Source organism: Crocodylus siamensis, chromosome 1 (genome assembly GCF_052110815.1).
Source record: "Crocodylus siamensis isolate JL-2025a chromosome 1, ASM5211081v1, whole genome shotgun sequence".
Lineage (NCBI taxonomy): Eukaryota > Metazoa > Chordata > Crocodylia > Crocodylidae > Crocodylus > Crocodylus siamensis.
In genome coordinates this window covers 141,060,354-141,086,147 of record NC_143395.1, presented here as the reverse complement: position 1 = coordinate 141,086,147, position 25,794 = coordinate 141,060,354, and the positions used below count along the sequence as shown (strand labels likewise).

The 25,794-nt window shown below is 39.4% G+C and overlaps 1 protein-coding gene across 3 annotated transcripts in view; it reads left to right on the top strand.

Annotated features, from left to right (window-relative positions):
- The window catches only part of ARID4B (AT-rich interaction domain 4B), a 150,289-nt gene that overhangs the window by 111,407 nt on the left and 13,088 nt on the right, over positions 1-25,794 (top strand). For 2 of the 3 annotated variants that reach the window (XM_090044420.1, XM_090044411.1), the window contains exons 17-20: positions 7,607-7,870; positions 18,744-18,828; positions 19,691-19,883; positions 24,241-25,455. In XM_090044420.1, coding sequence (XP_089900546.1) covers positions 7,607-7,870; positions 18,744-18,828; positions 19,691-19,883; positions 24,241-25,455 — 1,757 coding nt within the window. The remainder of the gene's footprint in view (positions 1-7,606; positions 7,871-18,743; positions 18,829-19,690; positions 19,884-24,240; positions 25,456-25,794) is intronic. The other variant, XM_090044428.1, reaches the window with a different exon arrangement.

Here is a 25,794-nt window from a genome sequence, read left to right as displayed (position 1 = left end):
TGTTTGCACAAGCATGGCGAGTGGTGGGTGTACATCAGGGGCACATCAGTACATCTGTCATGTGATAAAGGATAGTTTTTTAGAGCAGCTGAAGCCAGCGTCTCCATTTCCTCTACAGGTATAATGTTTTTTTCTAATATTTTTATTTTTCAGAAAGGTCTGTAGATCAGAAATGACAACAGGGACATTTAAAATGTTACAGGAAGGGGTGAATGTTGCCTTAGTCTGGCTTTTGGGTCCGCCAGAACAGTATATATGGAAGTTGTCTTTTGCAGTTGCATTTAATTTTTTGTAGAATAAATTATTTATTTGAATGGGACAACGAATCTTGTTCACTGCACAGTTGGTGTGAACACCTGTTGAGATTTTATGGTGTTGCTATAAAGGCAGAGAAATTAACTTGTGTCAGATATATCGGCACATCCTTATTTACAGGGATCCTAGTTTCTCTGTTTAAAAATCTCAAATCCTCTAATTTAAAAAAATAATTGCTAATTCTGATTTTAAAAAACCAAAAATCTGCAATTAAAATGAACTGCTACTATATGTAGGTATCAGTTGAACAGAATGTTTCATTGAGATATTTACAATTTTAAAGCAGTTTGGAAGCCTACCAGTGCCTTAATCACTCCTAATAAAATAAATTTTAAGTACCTATACATTTTAGCATTTGATTTTGGGCTTTTTATCATGGAAAATCAGAGCTTCCCCTGGCCTTTTTGCTTACCAGGATGCAGGTCCAGGCCCCTAATTCCCAAGCCACAGCTTCCCCGCTGGGCCTTGCCTTTCCATGTTGCACTGGGTCTCACCTGCTGGGCTATAGGGGGAATGCAGCAGGGCAGGGAGCCTGAGCCTGCCTCCACCCTGTGCACAGATCTGGGGGGGCACATGCCCCTCCAGGAGCGCGTGCAGTAGAGGGGCGCCAGCTCCACCCCTTTCTGCCTTTCAGATGAGGCACCTGCAGCTATATCTCATTCCTTGCTCGGGCCCTGCATTCCAGCCCTGCGCACTGCCTGGGCTAGGCAGCAGCCCCAGCCCTGCTCAGCTCCCTCCCTCCTTCCCTCCTTCTGGGAACCTCAGTCCTTTCCTCTCCCCCACCCTCTCCCCCTTTCCAGACTTACCTGCAGGAGATGCTCTTCAGGCTGCCTGGTGGCCATGTGCATGTGTGAGAGCGCATGCATGTGGCACCCCTGCCTGACTGCCCTCTTCCTGCTCCCCCCAGCCCCGCACAGGCTGGAACTGTGCCAGCCTGTAGAGAGCTCTTTGCAAAAGTAGAAAATCTGCATGTTTTTTCCGTTAAAATGAAAAATCCATGGTTTTCCCAGTTAAAAGGGAAAACTTGCACGTTTTTCCTTTTTCCCATGGGAAATGGAAAACCTGGATCCCTGTTTATAAAAGACATATTTGTACTTGCCTCTTTGGCAAGTAAGTTGTGTTTTGGTGTGCATGTTTTCTCCTGAATGCATCCAAAGGGAATGATTGCATAGTAGTGTCTTCAGACAGAATCTACAATCAAATGTTGCCTTTATTTAACATTAAATTAACTCACTTACTACTCTACTGATGGCTTTTGGCATGACAATTAACTATTAATCCTATAGAACAGGCACACCATGTTCAGGTACACTGAGTTTCATTTGTTACCTTTACTAATGTGTCTCATCTTGATTTAGGAAGGAGCACATCTGAGGTAGAATAGCTCAGGCTTCACGTTAGCCACTGCTGAGATTCTGAAATGATCTATATCTAATGTTATGACATGGGGGGTAGTCATACATTCACTTGCAGTGGTTGCAAGTGATTGGAGGGTTGTGATGTATTAAAGTTTTTAGTACGTTAGATCATTTTCACCTGAAAGGAAGCAGCTTTGCAATATCTATAGGATATAGATCTGTTCTATAGGATGTCACTTAATGGATGTATCCACACATGTGCTTAACTGTGAAATTGACTGATTACCTTCACAGTAAAGCATCACAATTTACACGTACACCAGTATTAGGGTGCAGTACTATCTTACGGCAGTGTACTTAACTATGCTGAAATGCATGTGTAGACAGTGACCAGGTGAGGCCCAGACTCCTGGCTGCTGCCTTGCCATGCAGCTCTGCAGGTTCTGCACCCTCATGCCCTGGCCAGCCCCTCTGCAACCTGACACCACCACCCAGAGCCAGGGACCTCTTCTCCCCCCTGCCTGCCCCCCATGCCTCCTACTGACCCCCCCCCCCCCACGTGCAGGTGTACTCTGCCCTGGTTCAAGTTTCTTTTGTCCTGGGCGCATATATAGACACTGCCCCCAGGAGGAGTTCACTCTGGCGCTAAGTGCTCTGGAGTTTATTTCTTCACCTTAGTTGCACGTATAGATGCACCTAATTTGTGCTAAACTGCTCAAACATGCATTTGCTTACATTTTACCACTGCACTTAGCGTTAAGCACCGTTGGACTTCTGATGTCTGGAAACTGGAATAGTCATTAGGTAGTAGAAATTACCTGCTGCTACTGATTCAATCTGAATTTAAACTTGTGACCTGTGAGTGAAACACTGCATAGCCATTTGCCCCTGAACCACTTCTTGCCCATCTAAGGACTTGTTTCATAATGTTTTTAGAATTTGCAGTGTTTAACTGGGTGCATGATTGGGAACAGTAGTATGGGGTCGTCTTATTTTCCCCCTTTCCTTGAGTCTGGGACCCTGCTCCCTTCAGGAGCCAGCAGCAAGGTGGATCTATGTGGGTGAATTGGGAATTCTCTGTTCTTCTCTCCTGCCACACGGAGGCTTCTGATGTCAATTAATATTGCTGATTCCTTTCTGCTCCCAAGAAATAGTGGGTCTGGAATGAATGTCTCATGGGGTGGAGATATTTTTTGCAGACAAAGGTAGATGTCGATATACCAGTTAGATGGAAGTCTTGTCTGGCTTTTGTGTCCCTAAAGGCCAGAAATATACTTTTTATTTAATATTTTTCACTTAAAAAGAAAAAAAGCACCCTAAAATGCTGAGATTGTTGTCCTCATGTAGTTCCAGGACCTGGGACCCTAGAAATGTGTACAGTGCCTGTGTCGTAATCCAGGCCAGGAAGAAATAAAACTAGGAGATAAGGAAGGGACCCAATATGGGGAAACTGAATTAAAAAAAATTGTCTTAAGTTAGAGGAAAGGAGAGAAGGGAAAAAGTAAAAATAGAAGCTAATTGCTTAACTTTAAGTGGCAATTATACTAGAGTTTCTTTCTGTTAATGGTAATGGTTCAATTAATTGTAATAATTTAATTGAACAAATAGCTGATAAAACCTTGCTTCAGTTGTTTTAAAATCCTCCCTTTAAAATAAAGATTTTTTTTCTTACCTCTGTCTGCTGTAAAGTGTAAGGAGAGATGCTTTCCACCTCCATGATAAATGAAATGCTGTCTCGTAATTGTTACGTTTTCTAACGCAGGATTACAGATTGAAATCCAGGTTGTGTACCAGAGTAAGGGGAGCACTACCCCTTACTGCTTTATGCCATGCATGTCATAGGTAGGAGCTTATGGAACAGTTGCTTCCTTGGGGAACTTCCTGTGCAATCTTGGGGGTGAGTGTGGTGAACATGTCCACATTCTCAGTGGCCCATCTTGTCTAGCTGTATTGGGGCACTGTGGGCAGGTACCTTACAAAGACTGGGCCTAGTGCAGGTTGCATCCCCTTGTGCATAATGGGAGTTTGTGCACCAGATTCTAATTATAAGTTTCAAGCTGCAACCTAAACCATACCTGAGGCTTATGGCAAAGGCTTATGACTGAAGCTATATATTGGAATGAAGTATTGGGGTAAGACCGAGGTAATGCACATGGGTTGGTGGAAGTAACTGGGAGAATTGCCAAAGGTCATTCCACAACCTTCATCATCATTTGTAGGATCCCCCCACCCTTTTTAACGCTGGCATACAACCTACCAGTCATGCTGATGTTCAGGACTTCACTTCTGGCTAGCCAGATAGAAAATTCGGTCCTTGCTAATTCTACTGTTGTTGGCTGTATTACAGACCTGGATACAATGATCCTTGCCTCTGTCACTTGAGGTTTGGATTATTGTAATATTCTGTTCTTCCCACACATGAAAACCATTTTAAAACTTCATTAGTGTAGAATGAAGATCATACTTGCATAATTGTGTGTTAAACAACAGGTACATTCCACTCCTTGATTTGTAGTGGCTTCCTTTTTGTCGTCGTCATCATTGTTGTTGTCATCACCAATGTAATTCAAGATAGGTTTTAGTTTTATAAGCCCTTAACTTGTTTGGGACCAGGGGGAAATATGTGTGTGGGTGTGTGTTAATAGATTTTCTTTTATTATTTAAATGCTCCCTTATATCATTTTATATAGTGCATAACACAAGGGATACTGACTTGGGTGGCAAGTAGGCACTACCATAATATAAAATTGGTAACGCCCAGACAACAAATAAGGACTTGCATCTTTATTTTTTTGGTTTGGAATTAGAAGGTTGTACAGATGTGAGGTAACAAGTATCACTTTACTGCTGTAGAAGGAAGCTAATTAAGATGTTCTGTTTCTCCAGGCTGAAGCTTTCCTTCCATGGAGGCGTGCTGTTACCTTTGCTGGTTTTATAATTAATAATGCAACCCAATCCTTCCATCCAGCTCCCTAGTACTTCATTGGTTGGTGGAACACAGTTATGGTAGTGTCCTATTGTCTACCTTTATAACACAAATGCACCCTACTTTTGTGTCTCATTTGTTTTGCTTAAGTAAAGGAGCGGCCTTTCAAGTACCTGAAGCTTTGTGATTTAATGCTGTTTTTTAGGGGGGGGTTATGTTTTTAAGTTGATTATTATTGTCTGTTGCCAGAATGCTTGCTTGTTTTCCTTTTTCATTATTTTGACTAAACAGCAGTACAAGAACATCGGTATTCATATCCATACATACGTGATCGAACTGAGATTTCTACAATGCACACTGGATTGCCGCAGCTGCAGTTTCTCTAAGAACTTCTGCTTTGCATCATTCAATCCCTTTCTCTACATCAGCATGGCTGGGTTTGAGGTCTTGAAAGAGGATATTATGGCCTTTGTAAAAGATTCTCTCCTCCCTTGCAACTCCTGGAACATGCTTTTCCTTTCACTGAGATTGTACAGGGATATTACCTTGCAGTTTTCTACTCCCAAAATAGAAATACTCTTGGCTTTGGTTTAGTTTTCTAGAATTTCCAACCTGTGATCATTGACCAGGCCACTTCTCACTGCATCTTTTTTAACTGCAACCATCTCTGCTGCCATCTTCTTACACTTCCTGGCATTTCCCTCCACCTGTTACAGACTGCTCTTCACATTGCCTACTTCCAACCATCCAAGTTTACTCAACTTTACAATGAGGATTTCAGACCTCTCCTTCAGTCCCAATAGACTGTTCTAGAGTCTATGTAGAAAATCCATTGATGTTCCAAGAAAACTACCTCTGCGTGATGTGTGGTAGCAGAAGAGACCCCAAAGTAGTCCAGGCTTCCTGGTTGCTTCACAGTCGGCTGCACCATAATTGAACAGACTTCGGCAAAGTCATGCTTCTTTTCAGGCGTGCTTTTCTCTTGTAGACATCGTTAAGGATTCTGCTGTCAGGTTTCAAAAAAAAATATTCTCTCCAATTAAGTTTGGAGGTTTTTTCTTAAAATTGCTAATAAAATCTTCCAAGCAGTGAGAGCACTCAGGTATGCCTTGCTCTTTCAACAGCCTAACTCCACCTTCTGTACCATGTGATGGTTTTGTTCTCATTGCTCTTTTTCTGTTGTAATGTAGGAGTACTGACAGTGGAGCTCCTGAATTAGAGAAAGGTCTGGGCTCCTGCTATCAAGCGATATGGCCCGCATACTGATCCCAGTGAATTTTCTGAAAGTCTTATCACTGATTCCTTGGGTTAAGGATTTGGCTACATGGAAGAGAGTAGAGGCAAAAAGAGCTTTATGGAGTTAGCTGTGCCTTTGTATTCTAGTTTTAATTCCTTTGTTGGTTTTTAATTATGCTAACAAACTAGATGGCTTGAAATTTCCGTTAATTATATCATTAATTAGATACTTGTGTCCTTAAAGGATATAAATGTTTGTTAAAGAGAGTCCCCTGTATTTTTAATCTGTGTAATATTGCTTTTGATAGAGTTATCTTGTGGTGTTTGAAAACCTAATACATTGGCATTGGGGGTTCTCATATTTTTTTGGTGGTGTAGGCATGTACATGTAGCCAGCTGCCTCCATTCCTGGTGTAATTCTGTTAGATTCTGTAGTTGTACTAGAGATGAATTGGCCTGCTGTTTGCAAGTCTCTTGGCAGCTAATTAAATAAGTGTGATTTGATTTCTACTCAATGCATTTGGCTCATTAACTGTAAAATGTTGTTTGATCCTTTCCAAGAGAGGAAGTGGCTGTGCTAAATGAATATTTTCTGTTGCATAGGTGTCTGGAAAAAGTAGGTGTTTGATATATAGACTCTTGTGATTGTAATGCATTTTAAAAATCAAAGTGGAATAAAAGGCTGGTAGGTAGTAGCAGTCTCCTTCTCTCCGGTTTTCACACCTTCTAGTCCTCAGGTTTTAAATGTTTAGTCAGCTCTTCATTATTAAGAACTCTACAGGCAGCATGGAAGTGTTTTTGGTTGTATGCAGGTAATCGGGATAGTCTAACTTGTAAGAAGATCATGACCTCAAAATTAAAATCCAGATTTTTTGTTGAAATAGCCTCTGTAATTTTGCACATATCTTCAGAAAATTAGGACCAATTCTCAGAGATCCTAAACACCCCACACCAGCCATTGACTGAAATTGTTAGGAATTATGGGTTCTTAATGCCTCTGCAAATTTGCCTGAGTTCTTAAAAATGCACCTAAAGTCATAAATCCTACTTTAGAAAGTTCAGGCATCAGTGTTTGCATTTATGCATTTATAAGTCTTGGATTTGAGTGATTGATTTTTATTTTTTTTATTTAAGATCTTTAGCATAACTGGGAAGGAATAGTGGAACTATGAATCTGATCCTTTTAAATGTTCTTTTATAACATCCGTGGCATAAAACTTTCTTTAAATCTATTTCTTCAAAATATACTTGCATTGGAATTGTGAGGCAATTGGTTTTAATGGAGCACCAAGCTTTATCTGGTAGCAGGTCTCAGGCTAGCTGTTTGTAAAATTTGTATCTTGAAAAATTAATGTTAAGAATGCTTCACTCTGTTTTAGGAGATTAATTTGAGATTTAAAAAATAAGTATGTTAGCTAAAGGGACTGCATTAAAGGATTCTAGAAAATCTTAGTTTTGAATGATAAAAGATCAGAACATTAAACAGACTAATAATCTTCATAGCATAGAGTACAATTGCAAGTCTTACATGAATGATTTTTTCCCCCTCTATCCCAAGTCATGCTTTTAATCTTACTGTCACTGGATTCTCTATGTGTTTTGCTATATCCTATTTAGCTGGTAATACTTGCAAAAAGCTATTTCACATATATGGAGCCTGCTGTTTCCAGTCTCTAATGCATCCACAATATTTATCAGTATATGTGGTTTGGAAGTGAAAAAGCATATGAAGTATCATTTATTAACTCTACAATTTTTTAAACCTTTCAAGAGATGACACAAATAAGGAAGAAGATGAAGATGAAGAAGAAGCAGAGGAGGAGGAGGAGGAGGAGGAGGAGGAAGAAGAAGAAGAGGAAGAAGACAACAATAACAATGAGGAGGAAGAGTTTGAATGCTATCCACCAGGCATGAAAGTCCAAGTGCGGTACGGACGAGGGAAAAATCAGAAAATGTATGAAGCTAGTATTAAAGATTCCGATATCGAAGGTGGAGAAGTCCTATACTTGGTACACTACTGTGGATGGAATGTGAGGTAACTTGAGCTTTTAGCTAGTGATTTACTTTCTCTAAATTTGCTTCTAAAATACACTTGTGTATTTTAAAAAATAATTGAATATAGAATTTTGCATCTCCTAAAGTTTCAGTACTGGTGGTTTTGAAGGTCATTGTAATGAATTAAATTTAGATTTTTTTTTTTTAACATACAGGTGTAGCCTGTTAGTGACTTGCAGCGTGGAAAAAAACTTCTTGTATATAGTTTCAGAAGAACCTCTTTCCTTCCTTCACTTCCTTTTAAACCTCACCAGGCAACAAAAGAAATTAGCCCACTTCATTGATAAATTCTTTCCCTGGCTCTCAAGCCAGTTGTACCAGATACTGTGTTTGAGTAATTGTAGACACTCTTTAGAGTGAAATACTGAACACAATGAAGTTTCATGACATTTACCAAAAAAAGGAGATGAAACACCAATTTTCATTCAGGAAAAATAACAGTGATTTCTTATTCAACAACCTTGCTTAAAAGAACACTTTCCCCTGGTGCTAGATGCATCAGTTACTCTGTGCACTTAGGATTCTTAATTGCACATCAGAGGACAGTAATTAATTACTTCACTTGTCCAGATCTAGTTTTTCTTATTGCTTCTGGCTTCTTAACAAGACTTTTATTAACTCGTTATATAATCTTTGTTTTATGTGCTTAGTGTGGTATCAATGGAAAAATATGAAGGCTTTAATTTGTTTTTGTAGTAAAACAGTTAGAAGAAACTGACAGAATAAACAAAAGTTTCCTGAAATCTTTTAAGCCAGTTATCAAGATTCCTGCTTTGTTGTAGTTTCAACAGATCCCCTCTGTGTGCTAAGGGTTCTCAGCTGTCATCTTTTTAAACTTCTTGTACATCTTGTAGATGCTTCAGATCAACGGGGCTGAGGAAGATCAAAACACTCTTATGAGCCTTTCATAGTCTTCATGCATCATTTGGACTCTGATTGCTATATTATTATATCTGACCAAGAAAATAAGACAGAGGTCAGTTGAGATCTCATCCTGTGCTGGCAAAATCAGCATACAAGGGTCACAGCTGTAAAAGCCATGTCACTTCTCTCCTTTCCTTGATGCCTCCAGTTTCCATCCGATTCCACTGAATTCCTCACCAAAACGACCAATATCCTGAGGAACAAGTTATAATTGAGGATTCTGATTTTTAATTTTTAGCAGTCTTTGTTAAACCTGTATTGGTCTACTGGAATGTCTTGGTGATCTCTTACATAAAATGTATCTTCAGACAACATTAGGTAGGTCAGAGAAACAAGGCTGTGGGATCCAGTTCTTAGTTACCAGTATGTTGGGGTGAAGAAATGCTCGCATTCAGGTTTGGATAGGATTTGGAAGATGGCTAGCATTTCAGCCATGGAAGACTTGTTTTCTATGGTCCCCTTTGGGAATTGGTATGTTGGCCTTTGACAGGTATTGAATTTACTTCAAAAGTGTTTTGCAGTTTTTAAACTCCTTTTAAGTTGTCCTCTTGAGTTTGAATACAGATGATCTTAAGATTTTCTTTATGAAAAAATTCTCTGCCTCTTCAAAGTAAATGTTATCAAATGTGCTACAGGGTGAAAGTTGGAGGTTTTATTCAAGCAGCACTACTTTTTATATCTTCATCTTGTAGATCTCAATACCATTGTTGTTCAGAGGAGGAGTTATGATTGTGTGCTATGAACTCTGGATTTCAAACAAGTGCATAGATTGCTATAAAATTTATTCTTCCTGTAACTAGGGGGTATTTGATAAGGAGAACACTTTCAGTTAACTGTTGTGCCTTTTTTGAGGAATGGGAAAGTTGCTGCTGTCAGCAGGTCTTCATCTGATGTTGTTTGGCCTTGGTTATCAGAAGGTAATGGTGGTCATTTTTGGTGCTTTAATAATTGTCCTATCCTGTAAAATTCCTGTTTAGCTAATAGAATATATAAGGATCCTGTTGCACATGCCCAGTTTGTTAAATTGAGATGCGATATTTGGAAAAGTTGGATTTGGCAGTATTAGAGCAGGTGGGTCTGCGTTTCATGGCTACAAGCAGCACCTGTCATAACTGATATGCTTTCATTTTGGATAGCAGCTAAGAATTTTGGAATTACAGTGGTGTTAAGACATAGAAGTCTTTAACTTGTAAATGCAACTGTATAGTTGATTTTGAGTCAATTTTAGCTTTGAAAAATAGCGGGTTTATGCGGCTTTTCTTAGTAGTTCATTGCCCCAGGAAAGGTTTTCTTTCCTTGTGTGCAGGTTATTGGGGTTTTTTAAATTCATTTCTGATTGTTAGCTAGTTTGTAGCTACAAGAAACAATTAAAAACCTAAGGTCATGTGGTATAGATCTTTGTGGGCTTGGAATCAAGGGCCCTTTTAGTTGTCATTTTTCCCCTAAGTTCCCCCCCATCTGCTTCATTTACTATAGTATATTACCTTTTCCTTGTACCTACCTCTTCCTTAATAAAGAATTCTTCAACCTGCAGTTTGTTTGGAAGAGCTTCTCTCAAGAGAAGCTCTTTTAATGGCCAGTACATTGGTAGTATATATCAGAGTTCTCTTGTCCAATGCATTAATAGTGCTTTTTAATTGACTGTTGGCACATTTGGCATGAGAGTAAAATAGTGTTTTTGAATATTCAGTATTCCACTATACTTTTTTAATTCTTCAAAGCCATCCAGTGATACTAACCATTGTAAAACATAATAATACAGGTAAGTTGACTCAAACTTTAAAACAGAAGTACTGTATTCAACAGCATTTTCTAGCTGCCCTTTGTGTGGGAAGGCAATCACCGTTATTTATTTTATGAATCAGTATAATGGTGCTTCAGAAATGGGTTGCTTTGAACAATAACCTTAATAGGAATCAATTCTCTTCAGTGGTAGAGGATAGGACTGTACGAAGCTTCAGTTGCTGATTTGATTCGGCAGAATTTTGGCCCAATTCAGTGGCTGACTCTGGATCCAAAACAAATCAAAAGACCCTTTAATCTCTCCAAATTGAATCAGAACCCTCCAAATCAATTCGGAGAGATTCAGAAAGATGACTATTTTTTTCGCCAAGCTGGGGAGCACAGGGGGCCCCCCAGCCTGCTTGGCAGCAGACCCAGAAGCGGAACAGAAGTACTTCTGGGTTTGCCACTGAGTGCGCTGGGGGGTCCCCTGTGCTCCTGTGGAACGCTCCATCTGCCCCAGCATCTCAGCATTCACAAGTTGCCTGGTACCTTGACATATGTAGAAAAGACATTTAAAGCTGTTTCTGTGTCTGAATCGCTGATTCTCTGAATCTGCATTGAATCTTCAGTTTCAGATTCAGCTGAATGGGGAGAGTGATCCAAATCAATGAATGGAATCACTGTCCCCGATTTGGGCTGAAGCTGAATCTGAATCGCATACGGCCCATTTTGCACACCTGTAGTAGAGGGACTAGTACAAATACCAGATGTATATTCTCTCATTAGAACAAACTCCTACATAGCTCAGATCCAATATTAACTCGGCATTTCAGAGAGTGGACAATGCAATTACCCTTCTTGCTGTTGGGTTGCCCAGAAAATTTAGGTTTACATCTCATTAGTATCAACTGTTTTTCTTTTTGGTGTTAGACTGGGTCAGTAAAGCTAATCCCAAGAGACTTGGTGCTCTGTCAGTTTTGAATGCTTAGGACTAGATTCTAACGACATCTGTGATTAGATTGAGAGCTGGTAGTTCAACTGTTCTTTTAAATTCATGCATTGCAGCTGTGAAAACCTAGGGGCATGTATCTGTTCTTTCAGAAAGCAGCAGTGATAAGGAAGAAATTTATTCTGTATTGAATTGGGTTGAAAACAGAGAACGGTGATGGTATTAAATTAGTGAAATCAGTGGCATTGAGATTCTCCTTAATCACAAAATGGCAAATCTGTTACCATGCTGTTTTGAGAGCAGCAAGCATTTGTCAGAGAGGACTTCTCATTAGATGCATCTGGAATTACCTTCCTTGTTTTGCTTAAGAAAATAATTGCAGACCTGTCTGGTCTTGAATTACTGGATTCCCTTGTTTGCAAGATTACTTGCTGAATTATGCAGTTTCCCTGGACCCAAGACTTCAAGCTGCTGCTTACAAAAGCTTATGTTATGAATGTTTGATTTAGTTTTGCACCTTATAGACTAACTATCCTGCGTTCTTTTTAGGGCTTAGCCATGCCAGTTCCTCCTTTTGTAACATTTTCACTTTTTTCTTGACAGCTTTATATAGATGAAATATGTTGAAAAGTGAATTATAAAGCATTTAAAATATCAGGTAATCCTGCAATATGCCCAGAATGTCCCAAGTAGCAAGTGACAAAGGGTGTATTTGCCATAAATTCTAAATTAACTATCTTTCCATTGTAGGTTATTCAGACTCTCGCTGGCTGGCTGCCTTATGGTGCGAAATCGCAAAATACATCGCACTTATGTCACAGTTATTCAAAAATGATACGCTATGTCTTTTTCTTTTGGAAATCTGGATAGGGGAAATAATGGTTACTATTTAAATGACTGTCAAGCACTACAGCTATAGTTTTTCATGCTTTGGAATAGCACACTAGCACAAACCATATTTAAAATATTCAGATTTGAGGTGCTCTAAGAGAAAAGTTAAACTGTTCTGAGAGAGACCTGCCTGTGGCACTGCATGAGACCTTCAGAACTTGGCTAACATAGAAGTCTTTGTTTAATATTTCAGGATTTACTTGATTTACTTATCAATCTCTTGCAGCTTTTAGTACTCCTAATATGAGAGCTCCTCTAAGTAAACTGTGCATGCCTATCAGTCAGGGGTATTGACTAAACTGATATTGAGGTGTGTCTGTTTTATTCACGTTATACAGACACATCCAGGGCATGAAAAATCCACCTGCCCAGCAGGAGCAGGACTCTTTGTTAGGTGAGTGCCATCGACTTCTGCAGAGATTGAGCTGTGATTTAACAACAAAAAAGCCTTAATATTTCTAATATCGATGATTGTGAATCTTCCAAACATGAACTGAATGTAGTGATGTTTTCCTAAGCCTGTAGGGAGACAGTTCTACTGCTGAAATCACTACTTCAATGGGGAGAGAAGTTCAAGTGTTGGTGTTGTGGCGACACCAAAGGATGCCTGGTCTTTTGGGCTAGAAAGCACAAGGCATGAGACCAGCCATGTCAGCAACAAGTGTTTGGGCTTTATTGACATCGCATGCCCCCCTCGCCCAGGAAAGGGTCTGTTTCTCCTGCGAGCACATGTACTCACAGAACCTTTTCCCCGTGTGTAAAGAAGGGCTCTGCATGTGTCAACCTCATGAGGTCATGTTGACACAAGACTGAATAGAAATCATTTTGCTTAGGTAGCTGGCAGTGGATGCAACTTTGCTGGACCCCAAACTGGCAAGGACTCCTTGTCTACAACTTCTATTTTTCTTTTGGGGTCCATAAGGAAAAACTGTGTTTCTGAGCATTTAGTCAAAAGGGGAGCAGTTTAAATGGATTAGTTTTGGGTAAAGAGTTGTCAGGCACAAGTGGGTGAAGGGCAATGCAGCATGAATTGATGCATCTGGAGGAATGGGACACTGATGTGTAATGGGGAGCACTAACTGAGGGAATTTCAGAGATCAGTCATTAAGTAACTATGATTTTCAGGCCCAGCCAGAAGGAGGAAAGAGGGGAAATCAGGCAGAGTGCAAATATAAAATGGTGGGAGCAGGGGGAAAACCATGATACTGCTGTTGGTTTGGTTAGATTATTTGTCTTATGTCTTCAGTGCTTTTCCGATGTTGCTTTTTCATGTAACTAATTCCCTTTTTATGCCATTGTGTTACTATAGAAAAGTGTAGAGTAAGAATCAAATTGTTTAATAGGGCCCTAGCCTGAACCAATTAAAAATTGTTGGCCCAGAGTAATTAGGAGAAATTTTTTCCCAAAGGAGATTAGCAGCCACTGAACTGAGTGCATCCTCAGATGCATATTAATATTTCAAAGAATGTCAAGGTGTGCAGATCGAGTTTAAATATGCACACATCTGGTGCAATGTTCTTTTTGATTTGCATAGACAAGCAGCCAGTTATAAAGCAGAAGGAAAATGGCAGGAATCTTCAAAAACCTTCTGATTTGGAATAAACCATTTCCAAATATAGGATATTCTTTTTAAACAAATAGAGTGCTTGTTTCAGAGCAGTTTCCCAAGGTGCCCTTAAAAAGATGATCTAATCAGATGGCAAAAATATATATTTCCTGGATGCTTCCCTTTAGTGCAGGCGACTGATCTCTTTCGTAAGAGGTGAAACTGCTTGTTCTTTCTTTCTCTGATCATCTCTGCTGGCTAAGACAGTTGAGAAAAATTTCTTCATGTGGGCAATATAAACACTACGCTGAAAGGTTTTTCTGACACTTTTTAGGTTATATTGGTTTGCCACGGTCAATTGTCTTTCTTAGATGGGTTGATAACATGGTATCCTTGCTAGTTATGTGAAGATTAAAGGCCCCAGGGAAGGGGAAAGATGTCTTTCCTGCCTTGTCTTTGGAGCCTTTCTAGGCCTGGGGTACCTTTGCTGTATTGTAAACCCCAGCTGTTTCTGAAGTTTTGGTCTTTACGCTCCTGTTTTCGTCATGTGGTCTATACTAGCAGCACAGCAGTATGGATGAGTGCTGAAGGATCAACAAGAAACGCCTCTAGAACAGTGAGGATGGATACAAAGCATTCAAAAACCTTTTAGTGCTCATTTGTCTTACCTGCCTTTCATTCAAAAACGCTCTTTCTGGTGTCATTCAACCAGAATACTACAGAAACTTCAGTCCTTCTTGGCCAAGCTTGCATTCTTCATTTTGATGAGAATAAAGGGAGACTCTTCCATCATAGATTTCTCCCTAAAGTATTTCCAGTGTCATGTGAAATGTACCTTCTCCCTCCCTCCTTTCACCATTGTGTACCAAGGTATTTTATAAAAACACTAGTCTTGCTTTCTTCTGGCCATAGGGCCAAAAAACCCTGTCTCCAAGCAATATGCCTTTCGATAATACAATGTACAGAAAATTGTGATAGTTATGATAGATTGCCACAGTGGGCAATTTAGATTAATTATTCCACTGAAATCATGCTGGCATTTGAAGTGTGTTCCCTCCATCTCCTCTAGAAGTTAGTTTGCTTGTTGTGAGTCTTGTAGTTTTGTAGTTGCACAAAATCTTTTACTTAACATCTCCATTGCTGACCTGTCATTGCTTCAAAATTCCCTGAAGAGTGAAGATTTGTATAGAAAATCCTACACTGAAACAAAAGTAAATTTGCCAAGACCTGAGATATTCCTGTTGAGTCACTTCCTGCACATACCTATTTTCAAATGCCTGCTATTATCTGATCATACTCCAGTAGAACAGAGGGACTGTATTGTTCACTCATGTGAACAGATGGAGCTAATAAATAGCAAATTTGATTTTTTTTTTAAAATGTTTATTATTATTTTTTGTAATGCTCATGTCTGTGAGGTGCAGCACTGATTAATTTATGAAGAACGTACATTTTAAGGTGATAACCCACCTGTGTGAATTGCACTTGTTTCGTTGAAATTAAGACTTTCTTACTAAAATTGCATGTTTCTTTTATTCTAAAACTGAAAATTTTTTTCCTTTCACATTCTCAACTCTTGTTCTTTTCTTAAGTGAACAAATTCTTTAACGTCTGATTAATTATAACATGGAAAAGATTCAGCTTTATCATTTTGCCCTTTGGAGTTACAGCATTTTTAAAGTTTAAGACCCTCTGTAGATTCTCAGATGTCCTTTTGGATTGTCTCCTAAATTCTTCCCTTTCTGTTAAAGATTTAAGCAAGTTCATAAATTTGGAATGTGCATTATTAAAAGTAATGTAGAAAGTAACATTTTTCACTGATAATAAGTTCGGAGGTTGATCTTTTTAAGCCACCTCGGAGATTTGGCTTTGCTGTTCCCTTTTTGAGAGAACAGGAAATTTGAGTGTCCATGTATCCTAAATGACTGAAAATAGCCCAAATGTCTAAACAAAGCTGTTGCTATCACTTACCAAGAATCATCAGGTCCTTCGCATTTGAAGCTCAATATTCTGCTGTGGCAGATTCTACAGTATCTGAGATGTAGTGTCATGTGAGGACTGCAAGACTGTCAAAGGATGAAGTGGTAACTTTAGGATTTGAATGCAGCTAGCTTGAAACAGCGTTTCCTGACCTTTTCTAGCCCAAGGCACACTTACATTAATAACATTTTTGTGCGGCACGCCTGTTAAGGTATTCCCCATCCTCATACCTATTGTAGCTCATTGTCCTGGCAAAATTCCACGGCATATCTGTTCATTTCTGACGGAACACTTTTGTGCTGCTGCACACTGGTTGGGAAACACTGACGTAAAAGGTATTTTCAATCATTTGAGGCATGTGCAGTATTTAGACTTGGGTAGTGTGTGTGTGTGTGTGTGTGTGTAAGATTATGCTGAAAGCAGGTAGAATCAATGAAATAAGTCTTCCGGCAGCATATAGTTCTGTGATCAATACTTGAAAGGAAAGTTTTAGAACAATTAGTTTTCACTGTGAATATGTTCAATTCTAGTGTAAGATCCATTTGGGATTTGTTTGCTTTCATCTTGTTAATGTGAGCTTAATTTGAAGAACCATTATTTTAAACCAGAGCAATAACAAATTTGCTATTAGCAAGTGTATCACTGACTTATTTAGAAATCATTTAATTGCAATCATATCCATGATAGTATGATTATGCACAGTATATTAAGGTCTGCAAAGGGAGAAAACTCAAAATTTCTGTATGTTTCTTTAGCAAACAAATGCCCTCATGTTATTACAGAGAAAATCAATTTTGGGTGTCTGTGTGTTCCAGGAACTATTGTCAGGCTAAAGCACCATTCTCCTTTTTTCTTTCTTTCTTTTTTTGGGATGTCATTGTTTTTATTCATGTGGGGGATATGCATGAACAAAGCACAGTATTTAGCCTCTGGCATGCTGTGGGGCTAGGTAGTATGTGCATGGAGAAAGAGATTCTTATACCTTTGTGAGTGGTAGTTGGGAGAGTTGGGGCTAAAATTAGTGGGGGAGAGTTTGTTTGTGGGGCTGTGGGTAGGGAGGTGGTGGTTGTGGGGGGGAGGGAAGTTGGAGTTCTTTGTTTTGGAGTGTTGTTTGGGGAATCCTGTCTGTGGGCTACTTGCTTATTGTAAGCTGCTCTGAGCCTTTGAGATAGGGTCAGATATGCATTTAATATATAAATTGAGAAATCTTGATATACGTTATAAGTGAAAACGAGTTGGAAGTTCTGATTTAGTACCTTAAAAGATACTGGTCAGTATTACAGAATTACTATAGTTAGATGTATTTTGTCAGTCATTGTTAAGAATAGGCTGGGAATCTAATAACAGAGGCATGTCAAAATAAAGGTGTGAAATCAGATCTGTGTGGGAAAGCCTACATGGCTTTGAGTGCAGTACATCTAGCTCTGATGGTTGTTTGCATTTTCTCTTCTTACATCATCATTAGTCACAATTCACACTTATACTATCTTTCTCTCTCTTTAATTAATGCATTTCTTATGCAGGTACCTCTCGTGTACACATCTTAAGCAGGCAAAGGGATTATTTATAAATCTGCTTCACTGAGCATGTCTACACATGCGCTTACACCGGCTTAAATTTACTGTGCAGTTATCGGGAATAGGCTGGAGTCTCCATGTGCAGGCATTAAAGTGCATTAACTCTGTGGATTGACTTGGAACTAAAGTTCCAAGTCAGTCCATACACAGTGTTACTGCACAGTAAGTCATCTGTCTACATGCGAGTTATTGCGCAGTAAATAATCAGACATAAATTTGATACCTGCATGATGCAGATATCAAATTTATGCTCAAGTCAGTGTAAGTTGCCATACTTGCTGCACAGCACAGGCATGCACATATAGACACGTGCCCATACTGCACAGTAATTTTGGTTACTGTGCAGTAAATGCGCACATGTAGATACGCCCACTGAGTCTTAATTTGACTCACTGTTAGGTTTTTTTAAGTGGTGTTAGTTTTCTTTTTTGAGCACAGTTCCACAGCAAATGCTCTAAATGAAAAGTTATATACATCTTGCATTTTGAATATCCTATATGTCTCATTTAGAGCATTTGCTGTGGAGCTGTGCTCAAAACAGAAAACTAACAACACAAAAAAAACCCTAACAGTGAGTCATATTAAGATATTTATTTCTCATTTAGAGCATATATATATAGAGAGAGAGATAGAGATATATAGATATATAGATATCAATTTCATTTATCATGTATTTTGAATGTCGTGTGCCCAACTGAGGTGCTGGGATAGTTGTAAAATGTTGGTGCTGTTTACTGGACATTTAACTGCTCACACCTTTTCTGATCTTAACTAAATAATTTATAATGCAAGAGGGGCACCAGGAGAGCTTTATAGGCTATTACCGGCTTCATAGAAAATCAGCCTAAAGGGAGTCTTCTCTTTATCAAGCAGTCAGGTTTCATATAATTATTTTTTGTTAGTAAAACTATTCAGAACACAGGCTGAATTCACCTTATAAATGTGAATGGAAGTATGGGACTCAGATCTGTTTTCCTATGAGTGTGCGAGTTTTCCTTTGGGGTTTTATGCAAATTGTATGCATGGAAGGAAAGGAGAGTGTTGATTTCAAGTCTGCTACCAAAACATGAGGAAGATTTTGCCCTAAGGAAGTAGATATCTGAGATTTTGCTATACTGTAGATTATGACAATGTATTAATCGCCTATAAACAGTTTCTTTTTCATATGGGTACTTTCTTTCCTCTTTGGAATTTTTTAATGATACCTTGAATGTTTACTTAAAATGTGCATTTGTTTAACAGTATTTGCTTTCACATTTAGATATGATGAATGGATAAAGGCAGACAAGATAGTGAGACCTGCTGATAAAAATGTGCCAAAAATCAAGCATCGAAAGAAAATAAAGGTAGATTTTTTTCCTTTCAGATTAATTTGCTGCTATATTTATTTTATATGGCCTGGGTTTTATTGTTTTTCCTTGTAAATAGACTTGCAGATGCATGACTAAGTTGGTTTCTGCTCATCTTTTTAGAAGTATACTGTATTTTTAAGCATGGCTTTTGTACTTTCATTTTAAGAGAAAGTTCTTGTCCTTCATTGTTTCTTCTGTGCTAAGGGTGGTGCATGAATAGGAAGTAAATCAAACAGTACAGTTTCATCATTAGTAGTGGTAGAACAATTCTAGGAAACACTATTTTTGAGCTCCCTCTGCTGGATTTGAAGAACAGACCTTTGTCAGAAACACAGAAATGTCCTGTATTGTATTTTCAACTTTTTGCCATCTCTGTTGTCTTTTTAGGTCCTTTGGATGGGAGGATATAAAGTAAACTTTTTTTTTTCTTTCCACATACAGATACTACTAGTTCCCGTGTTCAGAGGAATGCAGCACTGTGGATATTTCTGCACTCCTCTGAACACAGGGTCTAGTAGTATCACATGCCTGTGGTAGAGGCTGACTTCACATTGCCTCTTTCCCTTCCACATCAGTAGAATATATGTAGGTACCTTCTAATCCCAGTGTCATTTACAGGGTTTAGCATAGGTTAGCTCTTGGAATGCAAACAACATTCCCCTTTGGATTATAGTTGCATTTTTTGTACAAATGTTTGGGAACAGGGTAAATACAGCAGTTGTATAGCTTGTAGAAGAACAACGTAATATCTTCTATTTGTAGGTTTTATGTTCAAATGACTGTCAACATTGTTAATTGTATTTCATATTAAATCGTTAAGATTAGAAACTTAATGCTTTTTTCCTCCGTAACCTAGAATAAAATTGACAAAGATAAGGAAGAGAAATATTCTCCTAAAAACTGTAAGTTGCGACGCATGTCAAAACCACCCTTTCACACCAGCACATCACCTGAGACTGGGTCCAAACTTGATAGTAACGAAGCCAAAAATTCTGAACAAGCTCCAGTTAAATCAATAGAAATTACTTCTATCCTTAATGGGCTGCAAGGTATTGTACATACTTTCTAATTCACTCATTTTATCAGCGTCAACAAGTGACAAGTTCAAAGCATCTGAAGCCAAACTTAAGTTGAGACTTATTTAAAAAAAAAAAAAAAAAAGTAAACTTACAAACATTAGGATGTTGTTGTTATTACTACTACAACTACTTGAGTCCGCTTTGTGCACGTGTCTGTTTTATTTATGAATGTTTTATATACATTTAACACCTAAATAATTTGAAAGACAATTAGCAGGATTTTGATATTGCAAGTATCAAGATAATGAAATCTGATTTTGAGAGTGTTTTTTATTTATAAAGTATAAACCCCTTTTTCTGTGTCTTCACACCTGTTTAACTAAAGTGTCAGGATTCTTTGAGAATTGCATATCCCAGTCCTTCTTTTAAGGTGTTGAGAGCTTCTGTTATGCATTTTGACAGTATCTAAGACTACTTTCAACTGAAAAATAAGGGGAAGATGTAACATTTTTCATACTTCAGTAGAGAAAACAATAAAACATAACACTAAAAACAAACAACCCCTCTCTCACCAAACTTTTTAGTCCTTCTTAATATAAAGAAAGTCGTGCTTCTCTGTGCACCACTAATCTGGTAGCCCACCAGGGCAATCCAAATAAAGCCAAGACCCTGAAATTCACAACCTTGAGAACAGAAGATACAGAAAGGTTTGTTTGGGGGTTTTTTAAAATATTTTTAAAACAAAATACTAGGTAACAAGGACTTTTCCTCAGGTGAAAGATTGATAGACACATTTTCCAGGTACTGAGGGATTAATAGTCCTCTCCTGGCTACTGTGGAAAAATACAACGTAGCTTCACTGTTGTTGGATTTCTTTTCTCTGCTGCAACTGCCACAAAAGCAGAAAGCATTTTTTAATGTGCCCTGTGACTATTCCTCTGATTTTGAAATGACCTTGGGGCATTAATAGGTATACCAGAATGCAGATCTGTGCCAATGCCTAATTGTCTCTTAGTCACTTTTTAGAAAATGAAGAACCATTTCGTTTTGACTTCTGTTTCACTGTTTTGAAGGGACAGTGTTTTGTTTTATCATTTCGTTTTGAAGCACTGTTCCGTTTTGCTCCATCAAAACTGTTTCGACAGATTTCGACGTTTTGCCAATAGGCTATAGTGGGGAATCATGAAAATGCCTATAACTTTGTTGTTTCTTGCTTGATTCGGGTGAAAATTGCAGGGATAGTAGCCCCTTCTGAGGGCATGAATCTTGCCAAGTTTCAAGGAGAGAGGTGTAGGGGTTTCTGGGAAAGTGCACCTCAAACTGCAAAAAGCAAAACGCATGTCACTTGCTGGCAGCAGCAGCCTCCTGTCATCCTGCTTGCAGATCTGGGGCGGATGCTCCCAGGGGTGCTCAACGTGGGCCTGTGCTCCCAGGGGTACAGGCCCCCGGATCTGTGCTCAGGATGACAGGAGGTTGCTGCTGCCCCTGGGCTTGCACCCAGCACCAGGAAGACTGGTGTTGCTGCTGCCCCGAGGCAGCAGCGGTAGTCTCCTGTCATCCTGTGCACAGATCTGGAGACCTGCATCCCCAGGAGGAGTCCAGCAGTGCTGGGGGGCAAGTTGAGCTCCATGGGGCTGGTGGAGCTGTTCAGAGCACAGCCCTGGCACTCCCCACCTCCTGCTGCTGGGCTGCACTGAGTGGCTCTGCCAGCCCCATGGAGCTCAGCCTGGCAGTGGGAGGCAGGGAGAGAGCCAGTGGCGGAGCCACTCAAAGTGTAGCTGTGGCCAATGGCTCTCTCCTGCCTCTCACCACCAGGCTCAGCTCAGTGGGGTGGCCGGAGCCATTTGGAGTGCAGCCCTAGTGGCAGGAGGCAGGGGAGAGCCAGGGCTGTGCTCCAGCTGGCTCCACCAGCCCCACGAAGTTGATCCTGGTAGCGGGAGACAGGGGAGAGCCACTGGCCAGGGCTGCACTTGGAGCAGCTCCACCACTGGCTCTCCTGCTGCTGGGCTGAGCTCTGTAGGGCTGTTGGAGCCACTCAGAGTGCAGCCCTGGCTCTCCCTCGCTTCCCGCCACAGGGGTCCTTTGAAACTCAAAATGTTTAGAGTGCCCTCATCTCATTTCACAGCTGTTTTGAAGCCTTTTGTTTCATTTCAATTTTGCTGTTTTGAGCTTGAAATGTGTCGAAACAACTTTGAAATGAAACACTCATTGAAATTTTGCACAGCCCTACTGCCTTCCATTAGTTTCCTTTATTCTGGCTTTTTCACTTTGAACTCAACTGAAATAAAGCTTGTTTCTAATAAAGTGCAATGCATGTTCTACTTGGTATCTTTATTGCTATTTAATATTTAACCAAAATATTCATGCTTTCTTCCCTGTCTCTATTGCTACCATATTTTTCTCTTATTAATCACCATCAGTCTATTGCTAGTAACTCTCATCCTGTTTTCCTGTACTGACTGTGACATTCATGACCCCCTTCTCTCTTGGCTCCCTCAGTGTCTGCTTTTCAGTCATCACATCAGATTCAAACTCTTTATTTCTTTCTTCAGATGTATATGTACACTTGCCTTAGCTGCTTGTTTGCTTAATTCTTTCAGGTCCCTACTTCCTGAAAGCAGTCCTGCTCCCATGAAATGTAATTAAACTTATTATTTCCAGCAGGAGAGAGGCATTTGATGCTTGTGTCCTTCATAGTCCTTTTTTCTCTTGCTCTCTCCATCTCTTTCTTTGTCCTACTTCTAAATTTTGCATTTTTTGTTACACTTGGAAGTTGGATACTTCCTGTTTCAAGTTCCTCTCTTTCCCTTCCTGAAGCTTACTTTCTTCTTTGTTAAAATTTTTCAAGATTAGTCACTTCTCTAGTGAGCCCCTCGCATTATCCTTTTCCATGTGCTGTTGTCCTTCTCTGATCTTGCTGCTGTTTAGACTGCCAGGCCTGATTAGACAAGAAGCTATCTTAATACATGGTTAGTGAAGCATTGCCAGTATTGTAAATCTAAGCTGGGGTGATACAGGCAGCATCAGCAGAACTAGTAGCCAGGGTTGCTGCCCCAGGTATCCAGCTGTCTTAGACATAAGCAATATTAAAACGTGTTCTAGTGTCAATCTTCAAATCCACCAAACTTGCCCCTTCCAGCTTTAACAAAACTGACTTGGAGTCATTTGAAGCAGTGTTGCGTACTTCTATATATCGAACCAAAAAAAGTGCCCAAAAGACTTAAAAACTTGACAGTGGCCATTTACTATTTTGCAAATTCAGACATACAGTATGGTCATAAGACTGATTTCAGCCACAAGTTAATAGGCATCGTCTTAGAAATGAAGATGAAATCCTGGTCCCATTTGAAGTTGGTGAGATTTTTCCATTGACTTCAATGAGGTCTTGATTTTTATCCTTTATTTGTAAACATAACATTTCATGAACTTTTGAACTGAGGCTAATTTAATTATTTTTAACTACAACCATTGAGCTGAATTAAGATGGCTTTTGTGAAACTTGCTATGCATAGACAGCATGAGAATGCAGACAGGCATTTTAAAGTTTTTATATCTGAGTTGCAGATAGTGAACCTGAATTGATGGTATCAGCAGTGTTCAAAGATGATAAGCTTACCTTAGATTTATGGGTCTCCTTCATTTGGCAAAAAACATTGTAGTGTTTCCTTCCTATAGTTCTGTATTTTGAGCTTTGACGGCAGGCCAGAATTTTGTTGTAAATTGTAACTTCTAGATGATGTGAAACATCTGATGCCTTGAAGTCTAATATTAAATGTTTCTTCTGCCACATTCATTTGCGTTGTACAAAAGATGAATATGCATATGCAGTAATATGGCAGTTATATTTAGACTTGATTGTGCTACTGCATGTTTTCTCTGCTGCTCCAAATATTTTTGGAAATCACTTAGAGAAGTTTCTTGAAGATGCTTTATTACAGTGGGGGCCAACATTTTTGTCAAGCATGCCACAAATTAGCTCTGTGCCCTTCCTGATCATCTTCCCCTTCCCAGCCTGCTCTGCTTTGTGCTCCCAGCCCTGTGCTTCTTGCTTAATCTGATGCTCAACTTCATATTTCCTTCCTTGTGTTCCCTGTCTGATCTGCTACTTTTCTCTGTTGTCCCTCCCCAGTCTGATCATGCTATACAGAGGCTGCCTATGCCACTTGGGGTGCAGGTTGGCCACTCCTGTTTAGTTTATAAAGCCCATATAATAAACCAGCATTTCTGCTAATCCAGTTAGTACAACTTTTTATTTTTGGTAAAATCTTAGTTTATTAATCGTTTTTTATTATTATTTCCATTCTCTTTGTGGGCCTATGAAAACCTAGGATTTTAGTAGCAGACTCTTGACTTTGTTTGCATATATTTACTTATTTTTTTTAAATAGCTTCTGAGAGTTCTGCTGATGATAGTGAGCAGGAAGATGACCAAAGTGCCCAGAATGTACATAAAGATGGCAAGGCAGAATCTCAAGATGAGACTGTGAGCCAGGACAAAAATGAACTCTCTCCTAAAGAAGAGCAAAGCGGCTCATCCCTCCCAGAAGAAGCAAAAGTCCTTGCAGATGTAGCACTGTCCAAAACAGCATCTAAATCACCAGAAAGACTGCGAAAAGAGCTGGAAGAATTATCTGATGATACAGATTATGATGGAGAAGATGAAGGCACAAAGAAGAGAAAGGAGGGCAAAAAGGAGATGGTAGATAAAACAACAAAGTCACAGACAAAACGTGGCAAGCGAAGGTATTGTGTCCCAGAGGAATGTCTAAAGACTGGGTCACCTAATAGAAAAGATGAAAAGTCTAAAAGCAAAGACTCCCTTGGTTTAGAAAATAGTAGCAACAGTTCCTCAGATGAAGAAGAGGAGGACAAATCTAAACTAAAAGTCACTCCAACTAAAAAATACAATGGGTTAGAGGAGAAAAGGAAGTCTTTACGGACAAGTGGTTTTTACTCAGGGTTTTCTGAAGTAGCAGAGAAAAGAATAAAACTTCTAAATAACTCAGATGAAAGACTTCAGAACACCAGGGCAAAGGACCGAAAAGATGTGTGGTCAAGTATTCAGGGACAGTGGCCTAAGAAAACCTTAAAGGAACTTTTTTCAGACTCTGACACGGAAGCTGCAGCCTCACCCCCACATGCTTCCCCTGAGGAGGCTGCAGCGGAAGAGCAACTGCAGACTCTGACGGAAGAAGATGCTTCTTTGCCCAGCTCTGAGCTTGAAAAACCTTTACCAGCTAACATTGACCTTAAACCAGCTGAGGAGAAACCACCTGAAATGGGTGACAAGAAGGTTGATTTTCCAAGCAGTGGTAGTAATTCAGTGCTAAATACTCCTCCTACAACACCCGAATCGCCGTCATCTGTAACTGTAACAGAATCCAACAGACACCAATCCAGTGTAACAGTCTCTGAGACATTGGCACCAAATCAAGAAGAGATCCGAAGCATCAAGAGTGAAACTGATAGCACGATAGAGGTGGATAGTGTGGCTGGGGAGCTTCAGGACCTTCAGTCTGAAGGAAATATTTCTCCAACAGGTTTTGATGCCAGTGTCAGCTCCAGCAGTAGTAATCAGCCAGAACCAGAGCATGCTGAAAAAGGTGAGGAGGAAAACCCAAACAGACTGTCATGGCTTAATACTGCCAACGTGTTTTTGTTCAGTTCTTACTCCATTATTTGAAGATTAATTTGATGTTCTTAGTGGAAACAGTAGCCTACTGTACCCTTTAAAATATATGGAAATAGTGCAGTAATAAGGTCTGTAATCAATATGCAAGTAGATGATGATCCTCCTGGAAGTATTTCTTTTCTTTTGTTAAGAAATCTAATATTTTAAATGTAAAATAAGGCTTATTATAGAGATGGTGTCAAGTCCATACAACGCGTGGAGTGTAGTATAGTAAGTGTCTGTGTCACATTTTAAAATAGTACATTTTTTT